A 20,631-nucleotide genomic window follows, 5' to 3' on the forward strand; every position below is an offset into this window, starting at 1 on the left:
TTTTGTGTCCGATTTGTTTTTTCCACTAAAAAGTTTGATTAACAATCTTTTATTTTTATTTTATTAAATATATTCAGTTTTCACTTAAAAAATCCAGAATTTATGAATATGCAAATAGTTAAAGTCCATTGATTAATGGAATGCCATTTAAGTCAATATTCTGTAGGTAAATAATTACATAAATAAATAAATGTTAATATAAATGTATACATTAGTCAATATAGTTTAATAAATAATAGGCTAAATATGGCTATAAAAATGAATAAATCAGGCAATAAATATATTAATAAATATATGTATATATATATATATATATATATATATATATATATATATATATATATATATATATATATATAAGTTAATATAGTTAAATGATTAATAAATAAGTAGAAAAGGCTTTTATTTTTTACGTTTTTCACAGGACTACTTCTATTTCATAATGCCACATTTATTTTTCATTTCAATCTGTTATATTCAAATGAATCAATCTTATCTAGGCTAACTCTTGGCAAGAAAGTAAATACCCCCCCCCCCATTTAATTTTATTTTTTGGAAACTTGTCCGCCTAGCAGAGTTTTATTTTGAAAATAGGGGCGGAAGTGACATTTAACGCACTCCGTGGCTGGTACTTGTATCAGAGGCATCAGAGCGCACAGAGCAGCAGAGGCACACAGAGCTCATAAATCATCCGTGTTCACTCGACTTCATCCAGCCAACAGAGCAAGAACAACATCCCTCTCACACAAACCAGGACTTTTATTTGTTTATGCAAATTAATGTTAAAATCTTTAAATATGCTGCTGTGTTCACACTTCGGACGGAGAAGAGGACAGCCTTAGAATAAAACACCGCGCACGTTGAACTCCACTCCGGAGAGGAGGAAAGGTAAGCTAAACAATGTTGATTAAATATCAGAAAAACTTTATTGACACCAAACATCCTTGTAAAAAAAAATGAATTTGAGTTAGTTCTCTTCCTCTTCCTCTTTATCTCTCACTTCTCTATCACGTTCAATGTAACAATATATATGAAACATATAATAACAGTATAATAACAGCATTTTTTACATTATACTGTTGTTTTTTAAAACTGGATGAAGCCCTCTGCTGCATCTATAACACCCAACATTACATTAAACATAATAATCTGGCTTTTCAAACTCATTATAATGTTTTATATGGATCTGTTTGATTTGGCTTGTTTGTTCCTCAGCCGCATGTCTTTACTCCCTTCAGTTTGGGGAAGTGGTTTTGAAAGCTATTGTTGATTAAAGGAGGTCATATTATTTAATACAAATCTTTCATAATCTCATTAGTTCAAAGAAATATGTTTATGTTCTGTGTAAATCAGTGGAGATCCAAGCATGTCTGTCACCAGAGAGGTCAAAGGTCAATGTTTGGTCTGAGTGACCTCATGTCAAGCTGTCCTTCTCTGCAAACACATCCACCTCTCTGCACCCTGTGGTTACTGCTGCAACTAACTCTTATAATATTTAACTTTTCCACATTAAAATGTCTAAAAACGCCACATTTTTACAATATACTTTCGTTTTTAACTATTTATTTTAACCCGGATGGCGGATTATTGTCATTGGACGTCTGGATCTTAATTAGAGAAACAAGCTGAGCAAACGTTAGCTGCAGCCGAACAGCGTTTAGAAACTCGGATTTGAAAAGTTTTATTCAGAGTTTTAACCAAATGAAATCAGAGGGTCTGTTTGTTTTGGAGAAGAGGAGACCTCTGTGGTAACAATGAAGGAATCCCAACCAGGAGAAGATCCCATGCTACTTCACCAAGACACACAGAATTAAGAGCCCCCTAGTGGCAGAAAAATACATATTGTGAGTTTAATCCGCCAATTATATTTTCTCCGTTTGGTCGCGGATTACTGTTGCGGTTAAACACATGGTTAACGTTGTGAATTGAAACAAAACTTGGTTAGGTTTAGTAAAATCCATTGTCTGGGATAAAATAAGTGTTGTTACATAACTTAAGTTATGTATGTTATGTGCGTTACATAACTAACGTATTTATTATACGTCGAAAAACAAACGTATTCCGTGACAAAATTAAGTTTCCCTCAAAAAAGAATTGCCTATGCAGATGTGTTGTGTTGTTGTGTGATAGATTCTGATTTTACATTAGATTAATAATGATGCACTAACTGTATATACATTAGTTAAAACTAGCTCCACCATGACCAGCTACTACTGTAAAATACTGCTTACACATTAGTCAACACAATATAAATCACAAAATATAATATGTAACAGTAAATTGTAATTTTTAAGTAATAAGGCCAAAGCAAGACAATTCAGAGATTTTAAAAGAAAAAATGAATATTACAAATATAACTGAAGCACAATAAGTCTTTTAAGTAGTCTACAGACACCACTCGTCATGCGCTTTTGTGGTTGTATCCTAGTGTCACAGTCACAGTATTAAACACATGTTAATATTGTGAATACAAACAAAATACTAGGTTTGGAAGAAGGCAGTGGTTTGGGTTAAAAAAAAAGTACATTTGTTACGTAAAATTATAATTTTTTGATAATTTATTATCAATTAGTTGTCATCAATTAAATGAAACACCCACTATCCTGATAATCCATTAATCTGTTTGAGACTAAATTCTCTGATTCTACCTTCTTAAATGTGAATATGTTCTGGTTTCTTTACTCATCTATGACAATTAACTGAATATGTATAAGGAGAAAAGACATTTGAGCTTTAGGAAACAAAGGTCAACATTCTTCATAATTTTATAGACCAAACAACTAATTGATTAATCGAGAAATAATAAAATTTCAAACTTGCCGTGTTGGTTATTCTAGGCTGGCCAAAACAAACCACCCAGGACTTCAAATACTTGGACCAGAATAGTTTCATTGATGTATTCCCACTTCTAATTTGTATTTCCAACACATAACACAGCCAAATGCAAAGTTTTGAAAAAGCAATAATGTGTTGGACTCATGTTTGAACAATTACTGTCAGTGAGTCATCAATGGCATCCGGTCCAGCTTTCCCAACTTCTGAAAGAGTGCTCTTGTTGCTGTTATCATGGGGAAGTTGATTGTAATCTAAATCATTCAATGTTGACTAAAGCAGAGGAGGCGTGAGCTAGATATTAAAGATAAGAATACAAAAAAGTCCCTGAAGTCATGCAGGAACAGCTCGGTACTAAAATTATACTTGATTTCCCCTTTTATTTATTTATGCATTTAAACACATAGTCAGCAGTTGACACTATACTGAGAACGAAGCTGTTTCATGTAAAAGTGTGCAGGGATCAAAGTACATTCATTTATACACCTTAAAACCAGCTTACATTATGTATATATATATTATTATTATTAATTTACAGTGATAAAAGCTTTTTATCCTTCAGTAAACTTGATGTTTAAGAGGTCTGTCTTCTACCCTCGAAAAGATAAAAGTGCATTCAGTTTATCTTAAAGGTTCGAAAAGTGACATTACATTACAATCATATATCATATTTAGAATAATGCTAGTCTACTATCTGTAATGTTCTTATATTTTATTTGGACCATTGCCTCTATGATACAAACTATTTTGCCGCAATTTACTTTATCAGCTAACGTAACGATCAAATGTCGCGTATTCAAGCTAGCTGGCTAACCTTAGCTTAGCTTACGGTCAGACAGTTGGTCGTCTCTACCTTGCATCGCTCTCGGCTGATAAAAATAAATGGTTAATTATACACCTTTCCTTTGTACCATTACAACATTTATAGTTGGTTAAAATCAACATCTTTAGTATCATGGATAATTTGTAATTTGGCAAGCTAGCATTCACTCAGATAGACTAGCATTACTAGCGTTAGCTACCAAGCAAGATAAGACTAGCTAGCTGTAACTTTAGCTACGATGCATGGATCTGCCGCTGGTTGCTACTTATGGTTAGCTGATAAATTAATTTGCAAACGGCAAGCTAATTTATCAGACGTGAACATTATCCACTAAAGAAAGTAGGCCTATTTTGCTACGTTAGCCACAAACTGTTAGCGCTTTAGTGGAGCGTGCATTATATAACATCCTTTGGATTTTCCCGGCAAAACCGTCCCGAGTCCTTCACACAGAAGTCAGTCCACAGACTGTTATAGGCAGTTACGTTAAAATCCGTTAACAAATTGCAATACAAATCAATTAATACATGTTAATTGTTACATAAAGTAGCCTATCTTTAGGATCAGTGTGCGTAGATTAAAAGATGATGAATGTTGTTATTAAGGGACGTTTGTTTGCCCCCTGGGTAAAGGGAATACAGCGGGTATTTTACAGCAGTAATTCTTCTCCTACGGTACTTAAGTTCAAAGAAGTTGTAAGCTTGCAAAGCGCTCTACAGCTGCACATAGAGTCAGTTTACTTCACCACATCCTTCACTGCGTAACCCCAAACAGAGTGAAAACTTTATTCATATCTGTGGGAAAATAACCAAAAGTAGCACCGATACAGTTGCTGCTGTCATGGGATTCAAATCCTAAATTAATTCAACTCTTCCAGAAGTTTAACTCTTTAATTTGGATAATTACGAATGTTGTTCTCTTCATTCCTGTCCTGTTTGTTTATCTGTAAACAGTTAATAAGGCTGTTGTGACTCTTCCGAATTTAAAATTAGATTACAAGTGAATTTCCAGTTCTTTTACTCTTCACATGTCATTTCCAATCATTCATGTCAACAGCTGCGTCACAAATGACCACACACATTACTGTGTAATAATCACCAGGAACTGAATTATTTAATAGTTAACTGGAATAACGTTTGTGTTTGTGTTTAATATTTGTATTTATTCAACATCCTGTTCCCTAACATACATATCTCCTAAAATGTGCTTTATCTACAAAGTATTTTCCGACCCCCCTGCAGTACCTGTGACATATGCATTAGGGATGTAAATAACATCTGTTTCTTGTGGTGTACACCAAGGCTCCATCTTGGTGATGATCGCTATGGGTGAATTTTCAAAAAATGAATGAAATCCAGAGATATAGGCCAACAGATAAAAATATAATTAAAAGTTGTGGAACCACTGCTATAAAGCGTCTGTGTATTCTTGTTTTGTGGCACAGAGAATAAGATAAGATACTTTATAGAGTGCTGCAGGGATGAAGCATATATATATATATATATATATATATATATATATACATTATAGGCCGACACCCGGAAGTTAGCGCCACACTGGTTCACTCAACAAAAAGGGAATTTTCTGTTGGATTTTTGATTATTACAGAAAAAAAACTCTGTGGCAAACAAACGTTTATGATACCTGCGCATTTTGTTCAACAGGATAATCACCACATATTAACGACACTTTTATGATTTTTGAAGCGTAAATTCAATTGCTAAAAGTAAAAAAGAAAGAAGCTAAAGTACACCACAGTCGCATGACTTCAACCATGTCTATATATACCTGTCTGTCCCATTGTTCCTTGTCTGTTCGTCGATGTTACCTGATGTGCTTTGTTCTACGGCCTCCCCGTGCTTCCTCACTTTTTGTTAAAACCCTCGTCTGCCGCTCTGCGTTTGGGTCCTCACACCTTTTCCCCACCATAACAAAATAAGCTTCAGAAATTCACAAGTGGCGTATTTGCTGACTGATTTTATGTCGATGAACAAATGGTTAAAATCTATTAAGTTTGTGTTAACCACAGACCTTATTTCAGGCTTCGAACCACAAACGTACCTTCCCAGGATTTAGGACTCATTCTTGCAGCTCTCTATTTTCCCACTGGGAAATTTGTCTTGGGCTCAAAGCCGCTTAAGCACACAACTCACTTGCTAACGTCACAATGCACATACACACATAGTTCATACCAAACATTCACGCATAAACCTGTTTAAGTTCGCATGTTGAGTGTGAGAGTAGTTCCTTGAAAATAATACAAGGAAATAAAAGACAGCGAATAATAACCAAGACCCTTATTAATTAATATTATTATTGATGAATTATTTTGTTAAGAAATGTTGATCAAAGCTTTGTTTTGTTCAACATTTAGAAGCTGGACTAATGAGCTGAACAATAAAATGATCATCAAAAGATCTACCAGAACAAGACAGCTGTTAAAGACAGCGGTAGATACTGTAACGTTAGAGTAGTGAACAACCGTCATTTATGCAAACATTGCAATCAATAAATATAAAAATGGAAACTCATAAGGTACATTTACATTGGACACTTACAACGTTTGTTGATTAACTTTTTATTACTCAATAATTAAGAATGTTTTCTTTGGTCTTTGTGAAGAGTGTCATTCTGCTGTTTCAGGGCGGTTTTCTCCACTTTTAGGGAATCGTGGATGTCGGCCAAAATGCTTTCTCCCTGGAGTTTGTTGTTGAACTCCTGAGTCTTGAGTCGAAGATCGCCGTTTGCTCGGATCAGGGCCTTTTCACGGCTCGTGTCTTCATTCAATGCTTTAGTTGCGGCGTGCATTTCACACAAAGCTTTTTCATTCTGGAGCCATTCGTGCAACTGCTGAATCTCATGTCGCAAAGCGATATTCTGCTGGCTGAACGCCTCTTTCTCAGCTTTTGCAACATTGTAAGAGTTGTCCAAATCTTTAAAAATGTTGATGTCTTTCCTTGAACTCCAGGAATTCTTTCTGCAGGACGCTGTTTCAAACTGTTTTTGTTTTCAAACTTCCCTTCTCCGGGCCACATCCGCCAGCTCCAACTGGGGGATCCCGAGGCGTTCCCAGAACAGTGAGGAGATATAGTCCCTCCACCGAGTCCTGGGTCTTCCCCGGGGTCTCTTCCCAGCTAGACGTGCCTGGAACACCTCCGTAGGGAGGCGGCCAGGTGGCATCCTTGCTAGATGCCCGAACCGCCTCAACTGGCTCCTTTCAACGCAAAGGAGCAGCGGCTCTACTCCGAGTCTCTCACGGATCTCTAAGGGAGACGCCAGCCACCCGTCTGAGAAAACCCATTTCGGCCGCTTGTACCCGTGATCTCGTTCTTTCGGTCATGACCCAGCCTTCATGACCATAGGTGAGGGTAGGAACGAAGATCGCCTGGAAGATCCAGAGCTTTGCCTTCTGGCTCAGCTCTCTTTTCGTCACAACAGTGTGGTAAAGAGAATGTAATACAGCCCCCGCTGCTCCGATTCTCCGGCCAATCTCTCGCTCATCTCAATCTCATTATCATCTGCAAAGAGCAGTGATGAGATCATCAGGCCACCGAACTGCAACCCCTCTCCTCCACGACTACGCCTCGATATCCTGTCCATGAAAATCACGAACAGGATTGGTGATAAAGCGCAGCCCTGGCGGAGGCCAACATTCACTGGGAACAAGTCCGACTTACTGCCGAGTATCTGGACACAACTCTCGCTTTGGGCGTACAGGGATTGGATGGCCCTCAGAAGTGACCCCCTCACCCCATACACCCGCAGCACCTCCCACAGTATCACCCGGGGGACCCGGTCATACACCTTCTCCAGATCCACAAAACACAGGTAGACCGGTTGGGCGTACTCCCAGGCCCCCTCCAGGATCCTTGCGAGAGTGAAGAGTTGGTCCGTTGTTCCACGTCCAGGACGGAATCCGCATTGTTCCTCTTCAATCAGAGGTTCGACTACCGGCCGAACCCTCCTTTCCAGCACCTTGGAGTAGACTTTACCGGGGAGGCTGAGAAGTGTGATACCCCTGTAGTTGGCACACACTCTCTGGTCCCCCTTTTTAAATAGGGGAACCACCACCCGGTCTGCCAACACCTAGGCACTGTCCCAGACTTCCACGCAATGTTGACGAGGCGTGTCAACCAAGACAGCCCCTCAACACCCAAAGCCTTCAGCATTTCTGGACGGATCTCATCAACCCCTGCGGCTTTGCCACTGTGGAGTTGTTTGACTACCTTAGTGACTTCCAACAGGGAAATTGACGATGGTCCCCCATCAGCTTCCAGCTCTGCCTCTACCATAGAGGGCGTGTTAGTCGGATTCAGGAGTTCCTCAAAGTGCTCCTTCCACCGCCCGATAACCTTCTCAGTCGAAGTCAGCAGGGTCCCACCCTTGCTGTACACAGCTTGGATGGTTCCCCGCTTCCCCCTCCTGAGGTTCCGGACGGTTTTCCAGAAGCACCTTGGTGCCGACCGAAAATCCTTCTCCATAGCTTCTCCGAACTTCTCCACCCTTCGAGTCCGTCGGCAACCTGGAACTGTTTCCAGAGTCCTCCCGGATAACATAACCCGGAAGGACTCCTTCTTCAGTTGAACAGCTTCCCTGACCACCGGGGTCCACCACGGTGTTCGAGGGTTACCACCTCTTGAGGTACCTAAGACCTTGAGACCACAGCTCCTCACCGCAGCTTCAGCAATAGAGGTTTTGAACATCGCCCACTCATGTTCAATGCCCCCAACCTCCACAGGGATGTCTAAAAAGCTCCGCCGGAGGTGTGAGTTGAAGATCTCCCGGACAGGGTCTTCCTCCAGACGTTCCCAGTTCACCCGCACTACCCGTTTGGGCTTACCAGGTCTATCCAGAGTCTTCCCCCACCCCTTGATCCAACTCACCACCAGATGCTGATCAGTTGACAGCTCCGCCCCTCTCTTCACCTGAGTGTCCAAAACATGCGGCCTCAGATCAAATGATACGATCACAAAATCGATCATTGACCTTTGGCCTAGGGTGCTCTGGTACCACGTGCACTTATGAGCATCCTTATGTTCGAACATGGTGTTTGTTATGGCCATTCCATGACTAGCACAGAAGTCCAACAACAAACGACCGTTCGGGTTTAGATCAGGGAGGCCGTTCCTCCCAATCACGCCTCTCCAGGTGTCCCATCGAATCGATTAATCGAGAAATAATAAAACTTCAAACCTGTCCTGTTGGTTATGCTAGGCTGGCCAAAACAAACCACCCACGACTTCAAATACTTGGACCAGAATAGTTTCATTGATGTATTCCATGATGTAAGACTTTAGTGGAGCGTGCATTATATAACATCCTTTGGATTTTCCCAGCAAAACCGTCCCGAGTCCTTCACACAGAAGTCAGTCCACAGACTGTTATAGGCAGTTACGTTAAAATCCGTTAACAAATTGCAATACAAATCAATTAATACATGTTAATTGTTACATAAAGTAGCCTATCTTTAGGATCAGTGTGCGTAGATTAAAAGATGATGAATGTTTTTATTAAGGGACGTTTGTTTGCCCCCTGGGTAAAGGGAATACAGCGGGTATTTTACAGCAGTAATTCTTCTCCTACGGTACTTAAGTTCAAAGAAGTTGTAAGCTTGCAAAGCGCTCTACAGCTGCACATAGAGTTAGTTTACTTCACCACATCCTTCACTGCGTAACCCCAAACAGAGTGAAAACTTTATTCATATCTGTGGGAAAATAACCAAAAGTAGCACCGATACAGTTGCTGCTGTCATGGGATTCAAATCCTGAATTAATTCAACTCTTCCAGAAGTTTAACTCTTTAATTTGGATAATTACGAATGTTGTTCTCTTCATTCCTGTCCTGTTTGTTTATCTGTAAACAGTTAATAAGGCTGTTGTGACTCTTCCGAATTTAAAATTAGATTACAAGTGAATTTCCAGTTCTTTTACTCTTCACATGTCATTTCCAATCATTCATGTCAACAGCTGCGTCACAAATGACCGCACACATTACTGTGTAATAATCACCAGGAACTGAATTATTTAATAGTTAACTGGAATAACGTTTGTGTTTGTGTTTAATATTTGTGTTTAGTCAACATCCTGTTCCCTAACATACATATCTAAAAAATCAGAAGTCTTATATATTTAGACTTTTGTGTAAGAAATGTTGCGTCCTGTGCACGTGTACTTAGATTTAAATGTCTAAAATCCTTGTATGTCTATTTTATGATTTAAATGCATTTTATTTAACTTTTATTAACCCTAATGTTGTTTTTTGGATTATTTTATTCTAGGGCTGAACAATTAATCTAAATTCTATAGAAGTCGCGATATATGGATTAGTGCAATATCCAAATCTCAGGAGGAGCAATATTAATATATTTATTTATAAATCTTAGTTTGCCACAATCCTCAAAACCATCCCACCATCATCATTTTAATTTGGTTTTCAATAAAAAACAAGAATAATGATGCAAAACTTATCATTCCCTCCAATATCGTGAATCATATCACAAATGCAATATCAGTCAAATTACATGAGACATGAGAGTGAAATGTATTATTTTATTTTTCTCTCATTAAGAAAGCAAATGTCACTAGTCTTTTAATATTCTGTCAGTGGCATGTAAAACAAAATATGCTACATAAATTAAAGTTTTGATTTGACAAGAGTAAGAACTTAGAACATTTTGTTAAGACATGACTTTGAAGGCAAACTTATAATTTTAATGTTTTAATGTTGTCAGTTTTATAATCATCTTGTGACTTCCTGAAAATAATCTTGTGACTCTCTTCAAACCACAGCTGTGAAGTATCACAAATCAGCAAGATTTCTGTCTAACATGCACTCGTGTGTGTATATATATATATATATATTCCGTGTTTCCCCTACCATTGTCTTGGAGGGGCGCGGCCTGTCTGAAATTCAAGATGGGTTTTTTTTCTCGAATTAAAACAATTATATATTTTTTATTCACAACTCACTTTTCACATTGGCAGGTCTCTTTTATTAAATAAACTAAACGCTTAAGCTATTGATCTAATTTATGTGCACGTTTCAGTTTGTACTGTCTCTCCTTCGCTCCGTTTTGCGAAGGGCGGGGCTTCGCAGCTGACACACCTACACGTGCGCACACACCTACACGTGCGCACACACCTACAGAGCTGAAAAAAGGAGAGGGGAGAACATTAAAATTAAGAAAACAAGAAAATTAAAGCAAGGCAAGTTTATTTACATAGCACATTTCATACGTTCAGTGCTTTATAACAAATAAACATTAAAAGCATCAAGACAAAGTGCAAAAGAAACACATTATAAAATAACATTTCAATATAAAAGTATGAAAAGAGTAAGAACAGGAACAACACAGGTATAAAATACTGAAAGAGTAAAAAGGTTATAAGCTGTGCAGGATATAAATAATTATTTTATTTGAGAAAAGGCAAGCAGCCATGATTTATTAATTTAAATAAATAGTTTACCACCATATCACCATATTTAAGATTTAAGATCCAGACTTCAAAAGCTGTGTGTTTATACTTGAACAATATTGTCTTGTATTACATTGCCGGTCTAGAAATGTGAAGCTTTGATGCTTTGCGATAACTTACACTGTATTGTGATATTCTCCCCATTTTATACTTCATTCAAGATTATTTATTGGGCAAATGTCTCCACACAACATCCAACAGATAAAATACACCATTAAAAAGAAGTCACTAACATAAAACGAGACAGATATCGGTCATCAGGTGTTAGCAATCACATAAAATAAATAAATAAATTCAAGAAATAGATAAATGTATTAAAACTTTCCACCCAATTAATAATAATAATAATGAGTAACTCCCCAATCCTGTTGATTAATATTCTTCCATAGTAAGTCAATGAGACCTTTTGCTTTTAGAAAACACATAATCTATACGTTTGTCTTCCTCTTGTTGCTATACAAATAAAGCTTATATTATTATTGTTTCAGACGCATATTGTACGGATTTAACTGCAATATGAAATCATAACTTTTGAATGTCCTTGAGAAACTGCAGATTTAATATTGACATTTTAAAATTTCCTCTCCCTGCATAGAAACGCGTGTCTTGGACTCGCTGATCGTCTCTTTGCTCCTTTTCTTCGTTACTTTTCGGATACTTCAGCCGGTCCACGATGGAGGCCAGAGGGAAATATGATTTTGCTGCAACAGCAGACGACGAGCTCAGCTTCAGAAAGAGCGACGTACTGAAGGTCAGTGGATGATTTATGTTTATGTTATGTTGTCTTCAAAATGTTTTATTACCTTCGTGGGATATCTTTACTATTTTTTTGTATTTATTTAATGTTACTTCTAAAACTGCACTTTTAATCATATTCCTTTATGTATTTTCTTTTTTGTAGATACATTTTTCTTGTACACATTTTTCCATATTTTATTATATATATTTTTATAGTTTCTATAATATTTTTTTATATTTACTCTTATTTTAACATTTTACTTTCTCTGGCAATATGGCAATAAACCACATTTTGTTTCTCCTCAGATTTTGAGCCCACAAGACGAGTGGTATAAAGCAGAGATGAACGGGCAGGAAGGATATATCCCGCAAAACTACATTGAGATGCAGACTCCAAGGTGAGAGACATGAGGCCTTATCTGTCTTATATCATATTAAACTGAATATCTTGGACAAAACAGGGCATTTTATATTTATATTTATAGATTTTATAGACCGAATGATTAATTGATTAGTCCAGAAAATAACCGGCACATTAAGCGTTAATGAAAATAACCGTTAGTTGCAGCCCTGATCGTTTGAAAGGACAAATCTACTTGTGCAAACCTTTTTAATATCCAAATATCATAGCAACACCAGTTGCTAATTTTGCAACAGGATTGCAGATAAAACTAAACTACAACTAAAATGTTTTTGCCTCTTTAAATTTGACTCGATTCATTCTAAACTTAAATGTTCCCTTTCATAAGAGACCAGGAACCGTGTGTGGTATGTGGCACTGGGTGTGTGTGGTTTACTAGATAAGCGGCACCATTATATCCTGTGTGTGTGTGTGTGTGTGTTCAGGTGGTTTAAGGAGAACGCCAGTCGCAGCACTGCAGAGGAAGTCCTCCGGCACAAAGACGTGGGAGACTTTGTGATCCGAGGGTGTCAGAGTTCCCCGGGAGACTTCTCCATCTCTGTCAAGTGAGTAAAAAAACTCTGTAGCATTTGTGTTTTTACTGTAAATGAATTGCACCGAAACTCATCAATATATCTTGATGCTCTCTGGTCTTTGAACTCATCAATATATCTTGATGCTCCCTGGTCTTTGAACTCATCAATATATCTTGATGCTCTCTGGTCTTTGAACTCATCAATATATCTTGATGCTCCCTGGTCTTTGAACTCATCAATATATCTTGATGCTCCCTGGTCTTTGAACTCATCAATATATCTTGATGCTCCCTGGTCTTTGAACTCATCAATATATCTTGATGCTCCCTGGTCTTTGAACTCATCAATATATCTTGATGCTCTCTGGTCTTTGAACTCATCAATATATCTTGATGCTCCCTGGTCTTTGAACTCATCAATATATCTTGATGCTCCCTGGTCTTTGAACTCATCAATATATCTTGATGCTCCCTGGTCTTTGAACTCATCAATATATCTTGATGCTCCCTGGTCTTTGAACTCATCAATATATCTTGATGCTCCCTGGTCTTTGAACTCATCAATATATCTTGATGCTCCCTGGTCTTTGAACTCATCAATATATCTTGATGCTCCCTGGTCTTTGAACTCATCAATATATCTTGATGCTCTCTGGTCTTTGAACTCATCAATATATCTTGATTCTCCCTGGTCTTTGAACTCATCAATATATCTTGATTCTCCCTGGTCTTTGAACTCATCAATATATCTTGATGCTCTCTGGTCTTTGAACTCATCAATATATCTTGATTCTCCCTGGTCTTTGAACTCATCAATATATCTTGATGCTCTCTGGTCTTTGAACTCATCAATATATCTTGATTCTCCCTGGTCTTTGAACTCATCAATATATCTTGATGCTCTCTGGTCTTTGAACTCATCAATATATCTTGATGCTCCCTGGTCTTTGAACTCATCAATATATCTTGATGCTCCCTGGTCTTTGAACTCATCAATATATCTTGATGCTCCCTGGTCTTTGAACTCATCAATATATCTTGATGCTCCCTGGTCTTTGAACTCATCAATATATCTTGATGCTCCCTGGTCTTTGAACTCATCAATATATCTTGATGCTCCCTGGTCTTTGAACTCATCAATATATCTTGATGCTCCCTGGTCTTTGAACTCATCAATATATCTTGATGCTCTCTGGTCTTTGAACTCATCAATATATCTTGATGCTCCCTGGTCTTTGAACTCATCAATATATCTTGATGCTCCCTGGTCTTTGAACTCATCAATATATCTTGATGCTCCCTGGTCTTTGAACTCATCAATATATCTTGATGCTCCCTGGTCTTTGAACTCATCAATATATCTTGATGCTCCCTGGTCTTTGAACTCATCAATATATCTTGATGCTCCCTGGTCTTTGAACTCATCAATATATCTTGATGCTCTCTGGTCTTTGAACTCATCAATATATCTTGATGCTCCCTGGTCTTTGAACTCATCAATATATCTTGATGCTCCCTGGTCTTTGAACTCATCAATATATCTTGATGCTCCCTGGTCTTTGAACTCATCAATATATCTTGATGCTCCCTGGTCTTTGAACTCATCAATATATCTTGATGCTCCCTGGTCTTTGAACTCATCAATATATCTTGATGCTCCCTGGTCTTTGAACTCATCAATATATCTTGATGCTCCCTGGTCTTTGAACTCATCAATATATCTTGATGCTCCCTGGTCTTTGAACTCATCAATATATCTTGATGCTCTCTGGTCTTTGAACTCATCAATATATCTTGATTCTCCCTGGTCTTTGAACTCATCAATATATCTTGATTCTCCCTGGTCTTTGAACTCATCAATATATCTTGATGCTCTCTGGTCTTTGAACTCATCAATATATCTTGATTCTCCCTGGTCTTTGAACTCATCAATATATCTTGATGCTCTCTGGTCTTTGAACTCATCAATATATCTTGATGCTCCCTGGTCTTTGAACTCATCAATATATCTTGATGCTCCCTGGTCTTTGAACTCATCAATATATCTTGATGCTCCCTGGTCTTTGAACTCATCAATATATCTTGATGCTCTCTGGTCTTTGAACTCATCAATATATCTTGATGCTCCCTGGTCTTTGAACTCATCAATATATCTTGATGCTCCCTGGTCTTTGAACTCATCAATATATCTTGATGCTCCCTGGTCTTTGAACTCATCAATATATCTTGATGCTCCCTGGTCTTTGAACTCATCAATATATCTTGATGCTCTCTGGTCTTTGAACTCATCAATATATCTTGATGCTCCCTGGTCTTTGAACTCATCAATATATCTTGATGCTCCCTGGTCTTTGAACAAGTGTTACTGTTACTACAGAAGTACGTCCAATCAGAACAAATGTTGTGGCCTTTTTCCATTTTATATCACATTATATTCAAATTATATAGAATATTATTACTAGACCAGTTGTGGATTTGGTGGTTTTAACACATAAAAATGTGATTTAAATCAGTTACATGTAATTTAACCGTCTCAAACAGTAAACCGAAGTTTCCCCTCGACGCCCGTCATTATATATAAAAGAGGTAAACTCTGACTCATCCTCTCGCCCTCTTCGCTTCTCTAACGTGCTGCAAGACTTTTACATATTTACAACCAGGAGACAGCTGCAGGAGCAGCGAAGAGTAAACAAGTGGAGTTAGTTTACCTCCGAGTGTCTGCAGATATTCAGACCACCAGAGAAAAAGTTCTGCACACTGGACGGCTTTCTTTAACTCCACTCTCGACTATTCGTTGTTGCTTTTGTGCTGAAGACCAACGATGTCGAACATACAATTAAAACAGATAAATACACACAAAGAATTACACTTCAATTCACTCATAGGTACAATTGTGTTAAGTGTGTGCAGCACAAAAACTATGCAGGCTTTTCGGCGCCATTATGCTACCTTTCTGTGAGTTTGCATATTTTGCATACTTTCTTGTCACCCCCCCCCCCCCCACAAAATATACACAAACCAAGCATGGAGGGCGTAGGGACATTAATATTGAACCTTGTATAATGAGTCGAAATAAATAAAGACATGAGGTCATATGCTGCTGGAGGGCACACTTATTATATGTATGTATATTATTTATTCATAAAATAGAAAATACATTTCTCTTCTGCATATTTTTGGTATATACGACCGTTAGGCCAAATAGACTTTTGTTTATAGTTTGTAAATTAATTATGTTGTCAAAAATAGGAAGTTTTATCCTGGATGATGTGAAGATCTGGGATCCACCTTGACTTTACGAGATGCAAAATAAAAAAGTCCTACAGCGGCCATTTTTAAATACATACTGGAGATGTGGCTTTTAACTTCTTTTATCTATGATGTCGAGAGTACATACACATAAAACATAATTAATGAGATCTGGGAATATTCTAACCTCCTGATGTAGTTTTGTCCTTTGACCAGCAGAGGACAATCCAGCCGAGGAAACAGCCGAACCTCTGGAATAATGAATCCTTCCTTTATATATTCAGATGTTCAGATAATATTTATACAGCACATTTCAGCCACACGGCAATTCAAAGTGCTTTACATAAAACATCAAATGCATCGACAGAAAGTGCAAAAGAAAACCAATTTAAAGAACATTTACATACAATTAAAAAGACGTTAAGGAGCCAAGAGAATAGAAAATTAAAACTAGATAAAAGTAGAATAAGACATGTTTAAAAAACAAAAATAAAAGTTGAAAAAACATGGTGATTAATTGATATATGGTCATTTTGAATAAAAACTAAAAATCAGAATTTGGTTTATTGGCAAGAAGTCTTTCACATAATGATTGAATAATTGTTTTGCTATATTGGTACATAGATAAACATAATAACAGAAATTAAAATAGAAAAATAAGAGCTAAATACAACATAAATATACCCAAAAACAATACTATAAATATAGGATAAATTACTGTAAGAAGAATATGTACAGTATATAAAAGAGTTTTAGAAGAATGCCGACCTTGTAATGTGGCTTTGAACTTCACGCCGTGTTTCTGTGCGCACGCTTTGTCTTCCCTCAGGCATGAGAGCGACGTTCAGCACTTTAGAGTGATGAAAGACAACAAAGGACATTACTTCCTGTGGTCTGAGAAGTTCACCTCATTAAACCAGCTGGTGGAGTTTTACAAGTCCACCTCCATCTCTAAAACCAGGGAGATCTACCTCAACGACGGCAGCTCGGACAGGAGCCCCCCCATCGCACAGGCGGTAAGAGACTCGCTTTCATTTGTATTTGCTTTACATATTTCAGTCAACAAGACTTGTGAATGTTGCAGAAGGCCACGCCACGGTGACCTACTTGGGTGGGTTGCTTTTTTTAGATTTCTACTACTACAGTTTTTTGTCTGCTAGTGTTACAATATAATATTATAACCACATATATATATATATAATATTATATGTTTGTTTCAAATGTTTTTATCGTGAAGAATGATTCAAAGATGACAAACATGATAATGTCTTTGCTTCTTTTCCATTTAAACAAAAATAATGTCAAACATAGAAAAGCACTTTTAAAAAAAGAAACAAATTGAATAAATAAACAAATAATTAAAATTAATAAAAGAAATAGATAGATTGGATTCTATGCAAATTGATTTATTCATTCATTTTTATTTAATAATAGAAAATGTCTTTCTTAATTCTTCTGTTTTTTATTACTATTAATACTGTAATGACCCAAAGTTATTTACTTCCCGCATGTAAAAGAAGAAGTTTTTCGGAAGTTAAAGACAAACTTAAATAAGTTGTGCTTGTTTACTGTAATATGTGAAGTTAGATAAGTAATTATAACTTGTCTTTACTTCCCTTTACTCCACAAGGCGTACACATCAGATTTTAGTTTTATGAACATATAAATAGAAATGACTGTAGTTCCTGATGTCACGATGTGTTTCCTTTCCTTTTTAGGTGAAGAGGGGAAGTTTGCCTGAACAACGTAACATGGCTGCAGCCGTCGTTGCTTCACCGCGCAGAGCTTCAGACCAGCCTCACAGCCAGCTGGTGAACACTTAACCTCTGTTTCTCTGTATTAGTCTGATGTTTCCTTCTCATCAGCCGCACGCAAACGCGTCCCTAATGTGTTCATGTGTACGTTTTATGTTATTACTCTGGTGTTTTAAAGATGTTTTCGAGTCGCGAGCCCGCAGAGTAAACAGGTTGTTGTTTGCGACAGTTATGTTTGGTTTTGTTTACTTTGAACAGCTTTCAGTTAGACGTTGTACAATCGAGATGTTATCCGGTCACTGTGGATTCTTCTTGATGCGTTCCTGGACTTTTTCTCTCCCCATGTCACGCTTTGAATCTCACAAATAAACTTAATAAAATCTATTCTAAGGAAAAATGATGTCACTGGCGCAGGAGATGTAATGTAAAAGCCGTTCCCCAGTCTAAAATGTGTTTTTTGTTTTTTTCTCCACAACCATCTGGGTACCCCCAGAAATGATCTTGCGACCCTCTTTTGGGTCCTGACCCCCAGGTTGAGAACCACTATTTTAAAGGGTTAGTTCTGATTCACTAAAGTCACACAATAAAACTAACTAACTAACTGATCGAGGCAGCGTACACCAGCGTCGTCCATGTTCTGCAAAGTAAAATTACTGTTTTTTTCAATGGAGTCTGGTGTCTTTGAAAACGAGCCGAGTCAACGTCTTCAGCTTCCCGTCACAAATTTAAGTTGCGTACGTGACGTGAGTTAATATGTTATATAAGTCCACGTTGACTTTTTGCTTCACATAAATACTAGCAGCGGTCTCGATTCCATTAGAAACGTATTTGTGATCCGTCAAAAAACAAACATAATCCGGGAGAAAATCTGTTTCCCTCGAAGCGTACTCAACAATCCAGTTTCGTTGAATGGAAACCTCATTTTTAGGAGAGCAGGCTGTGCAAAGACAAGCAGGTTAGGTTAATTGTTGACTCTGAATTGCCCGTAGGTGTGAATGGTTTGTGTTTATGTGTCAGCCCAAGTGGGGAATCACAGCTCTCCTCCATATTATGTCTCATATAATATTGTTTATTTTCCAGGCTAAGAGAGCAGGACTGGAGGATCGAGCTCACACCATCGGTCACACAGGAAGAAGCAGCCCCATCAGCCCTGCTTTTCCTCCCCATCGCACTTCTGAAACCTTGCCTCCGCCTCAGGTCAGCTTCTCTGCTTCATCCCGAAAAATATAACAATTTCCCAGAATCCAATCTTGAAATTACTTTCTGACTAAAAGTCCCTAACACGAATATATTCAAAGTATAATAATCATTTTAGATCCTTGAGTTAAAAAGTAGTTCATGTGCTCGAATTCCCATTTATTACCTCAAATTAGGAGTTTATGTGCCTATTTTGTTCCCTAATTTCTGTAATTATTTGTATTTACATGACTTAATTTATTACTAGCATTGTCACTGTATTTTCCACTTTTGTTACTGTCATTCACTCCATATTCAAAACTCTACGGAAGCCCTGAGGAGCAAGTGAGAAAAGAATATTCTGGTGATCCAGTGTTTACGACTTAAGAACAGGATAATGTTTCTAAGTTCCTTCATTTGTTTTTCGGCCGTGAAACAGGTGAAAAAAAAGTTGTTGTTGTAATACTCATGTTGGCCACAAGGGGCTTAAGTACACCACTAGCCACTAAGACTAAAAGTATTCATGTTTTCCCCAATGAAAGATTAAAATACACTTGTAGTTGTTACATAACTTGCTAACACACAAAACATGTGCGTTGTGTTTAGAGTGCACGGTTAAATTAAAACATGGCTGCTTGTTGTCGTAGTAAGAACACGGGGGAAAAATGAATATTACAACAACAAACACAAAAATAAAAATACAACAATTTAGAAAATGGATCAACGTTAGTTATTTGCCTCTCGGGCTTCTGTAGCTAATAATTAGAGGAAAACATTTTGACACTTCAACAAGGCTGTTTAAAAAAACACTCTTTAATGCAGAAGATTTAGTATTTTTTCTTCTTCTGTCCCCCAGAGGGCGTCCACGCTGCAGGTGAAGGCACTGTACGACTTCAAAGCAGAAGAAGAAGACGAACTCGGTTTCGGCGCCGGCGACATCATCGAGGTCCTGGATCGCTCTGACGCGTCGTGGTGGAAAGGGAGGCTGCGGGGGAAAAACGGGCTGTTTCCTGCCAACTACACATTGCAGCTTTGAGAAAACACCACAGGCGATGCACTTATACTGAGCCTGCACACGTCCACAGACTCGCTCTGCAGGTGCTGACTCACTGACTCATCTAATCTCTGCACCGTATGTTCATCAACGACTGTGAGTCAGTTAGTGTTTTCAGATAATATTCAAATATAAAGGAGCAGAGACACACCCACAGGAACTTCCTAAAACCTGCTGCAGGTGGGATACAAAACATTTGTATTTGTATAATCTGACAGCAGGTATTTATTTGCAAAATGCTCGTTGGCCGCTCTGCTGATGAACTGTTTCTGCTCGTGTTTTAAGTGTAGTCATATTTTATACCACAACAAGTTTTGTGTGAAAAGAAATTGCAGATTTTTTAAGAAGTCTGATTGCTTAATATAAACGTGTAACTTTTTTGCAATAAACTCTTTTTTTTAATCACTGATTTCATGCTTAAATTTACTGAACGATGAAAGAAAAGTCATTTTAAGGACTTCCTATGAAAGGGTTTATTTTTTTGTTTCCTAAAAATCTACAGTAGATTATTTTATTGTTTTTATTATTTCTATGGAAGCCAGAAATGTACTTATTAAAGAAATTCTGTTTTTTTAATTTATATTTTAATTTGTCCAGA

General features: G+C 37.6%; 1 protein-coding gene across 1 annotated transcript; it reads left to right on the forward strand.

The window, feature by feature from the left end:
• The first annotated feature begins 630 nt into the window (after positions 1 to 630).
• Positions 631 to 20,442, forward strand: grap2a (GRB2 related adaptor protein 2a). The gene is made up of 8 exons (XM_029438631.1): positions 631 to 888; positions 11,723 to 11,878; positions 12,172 to 12,263; positions 12,712 to 12,831; positions 16,879 to 17,065; positions 17,768 to 17,860; positions 18,884 to 19,000; positions 19,836 to 20,442. The coding sequence occupies exons 2-8, from the start codon at positions 11,801 to 11,803 to the stop codon at positions 20,013 to 20,015; spliced, it is 867 nt and encodes a 288-aa protein (XP_029294491.1). The 5' UTR covers positions 631 to 888; positions 11,723 to 11,800; the 3' UTR covers positions 20,016 to 20,442.
• The last annotated feature ends 189 nt before the right edge of the window (positions 20,443 to 20,631 follow it).

The sequence above is a fragment of the Cottoperca gobio genome, chromosome 8 (genome assembly GCF_900634415.1).
Source record: "Cottoperca gobio chromosome 8, fCotGob3.1, whole genome shotgun sequence".
Taxonomy (NCBI): Eukaryota; Metazoa; Chordata; class Actinopteri; order Perciformes; family Bovichtidae; genus Cottoperca; species Cottoperca gobio.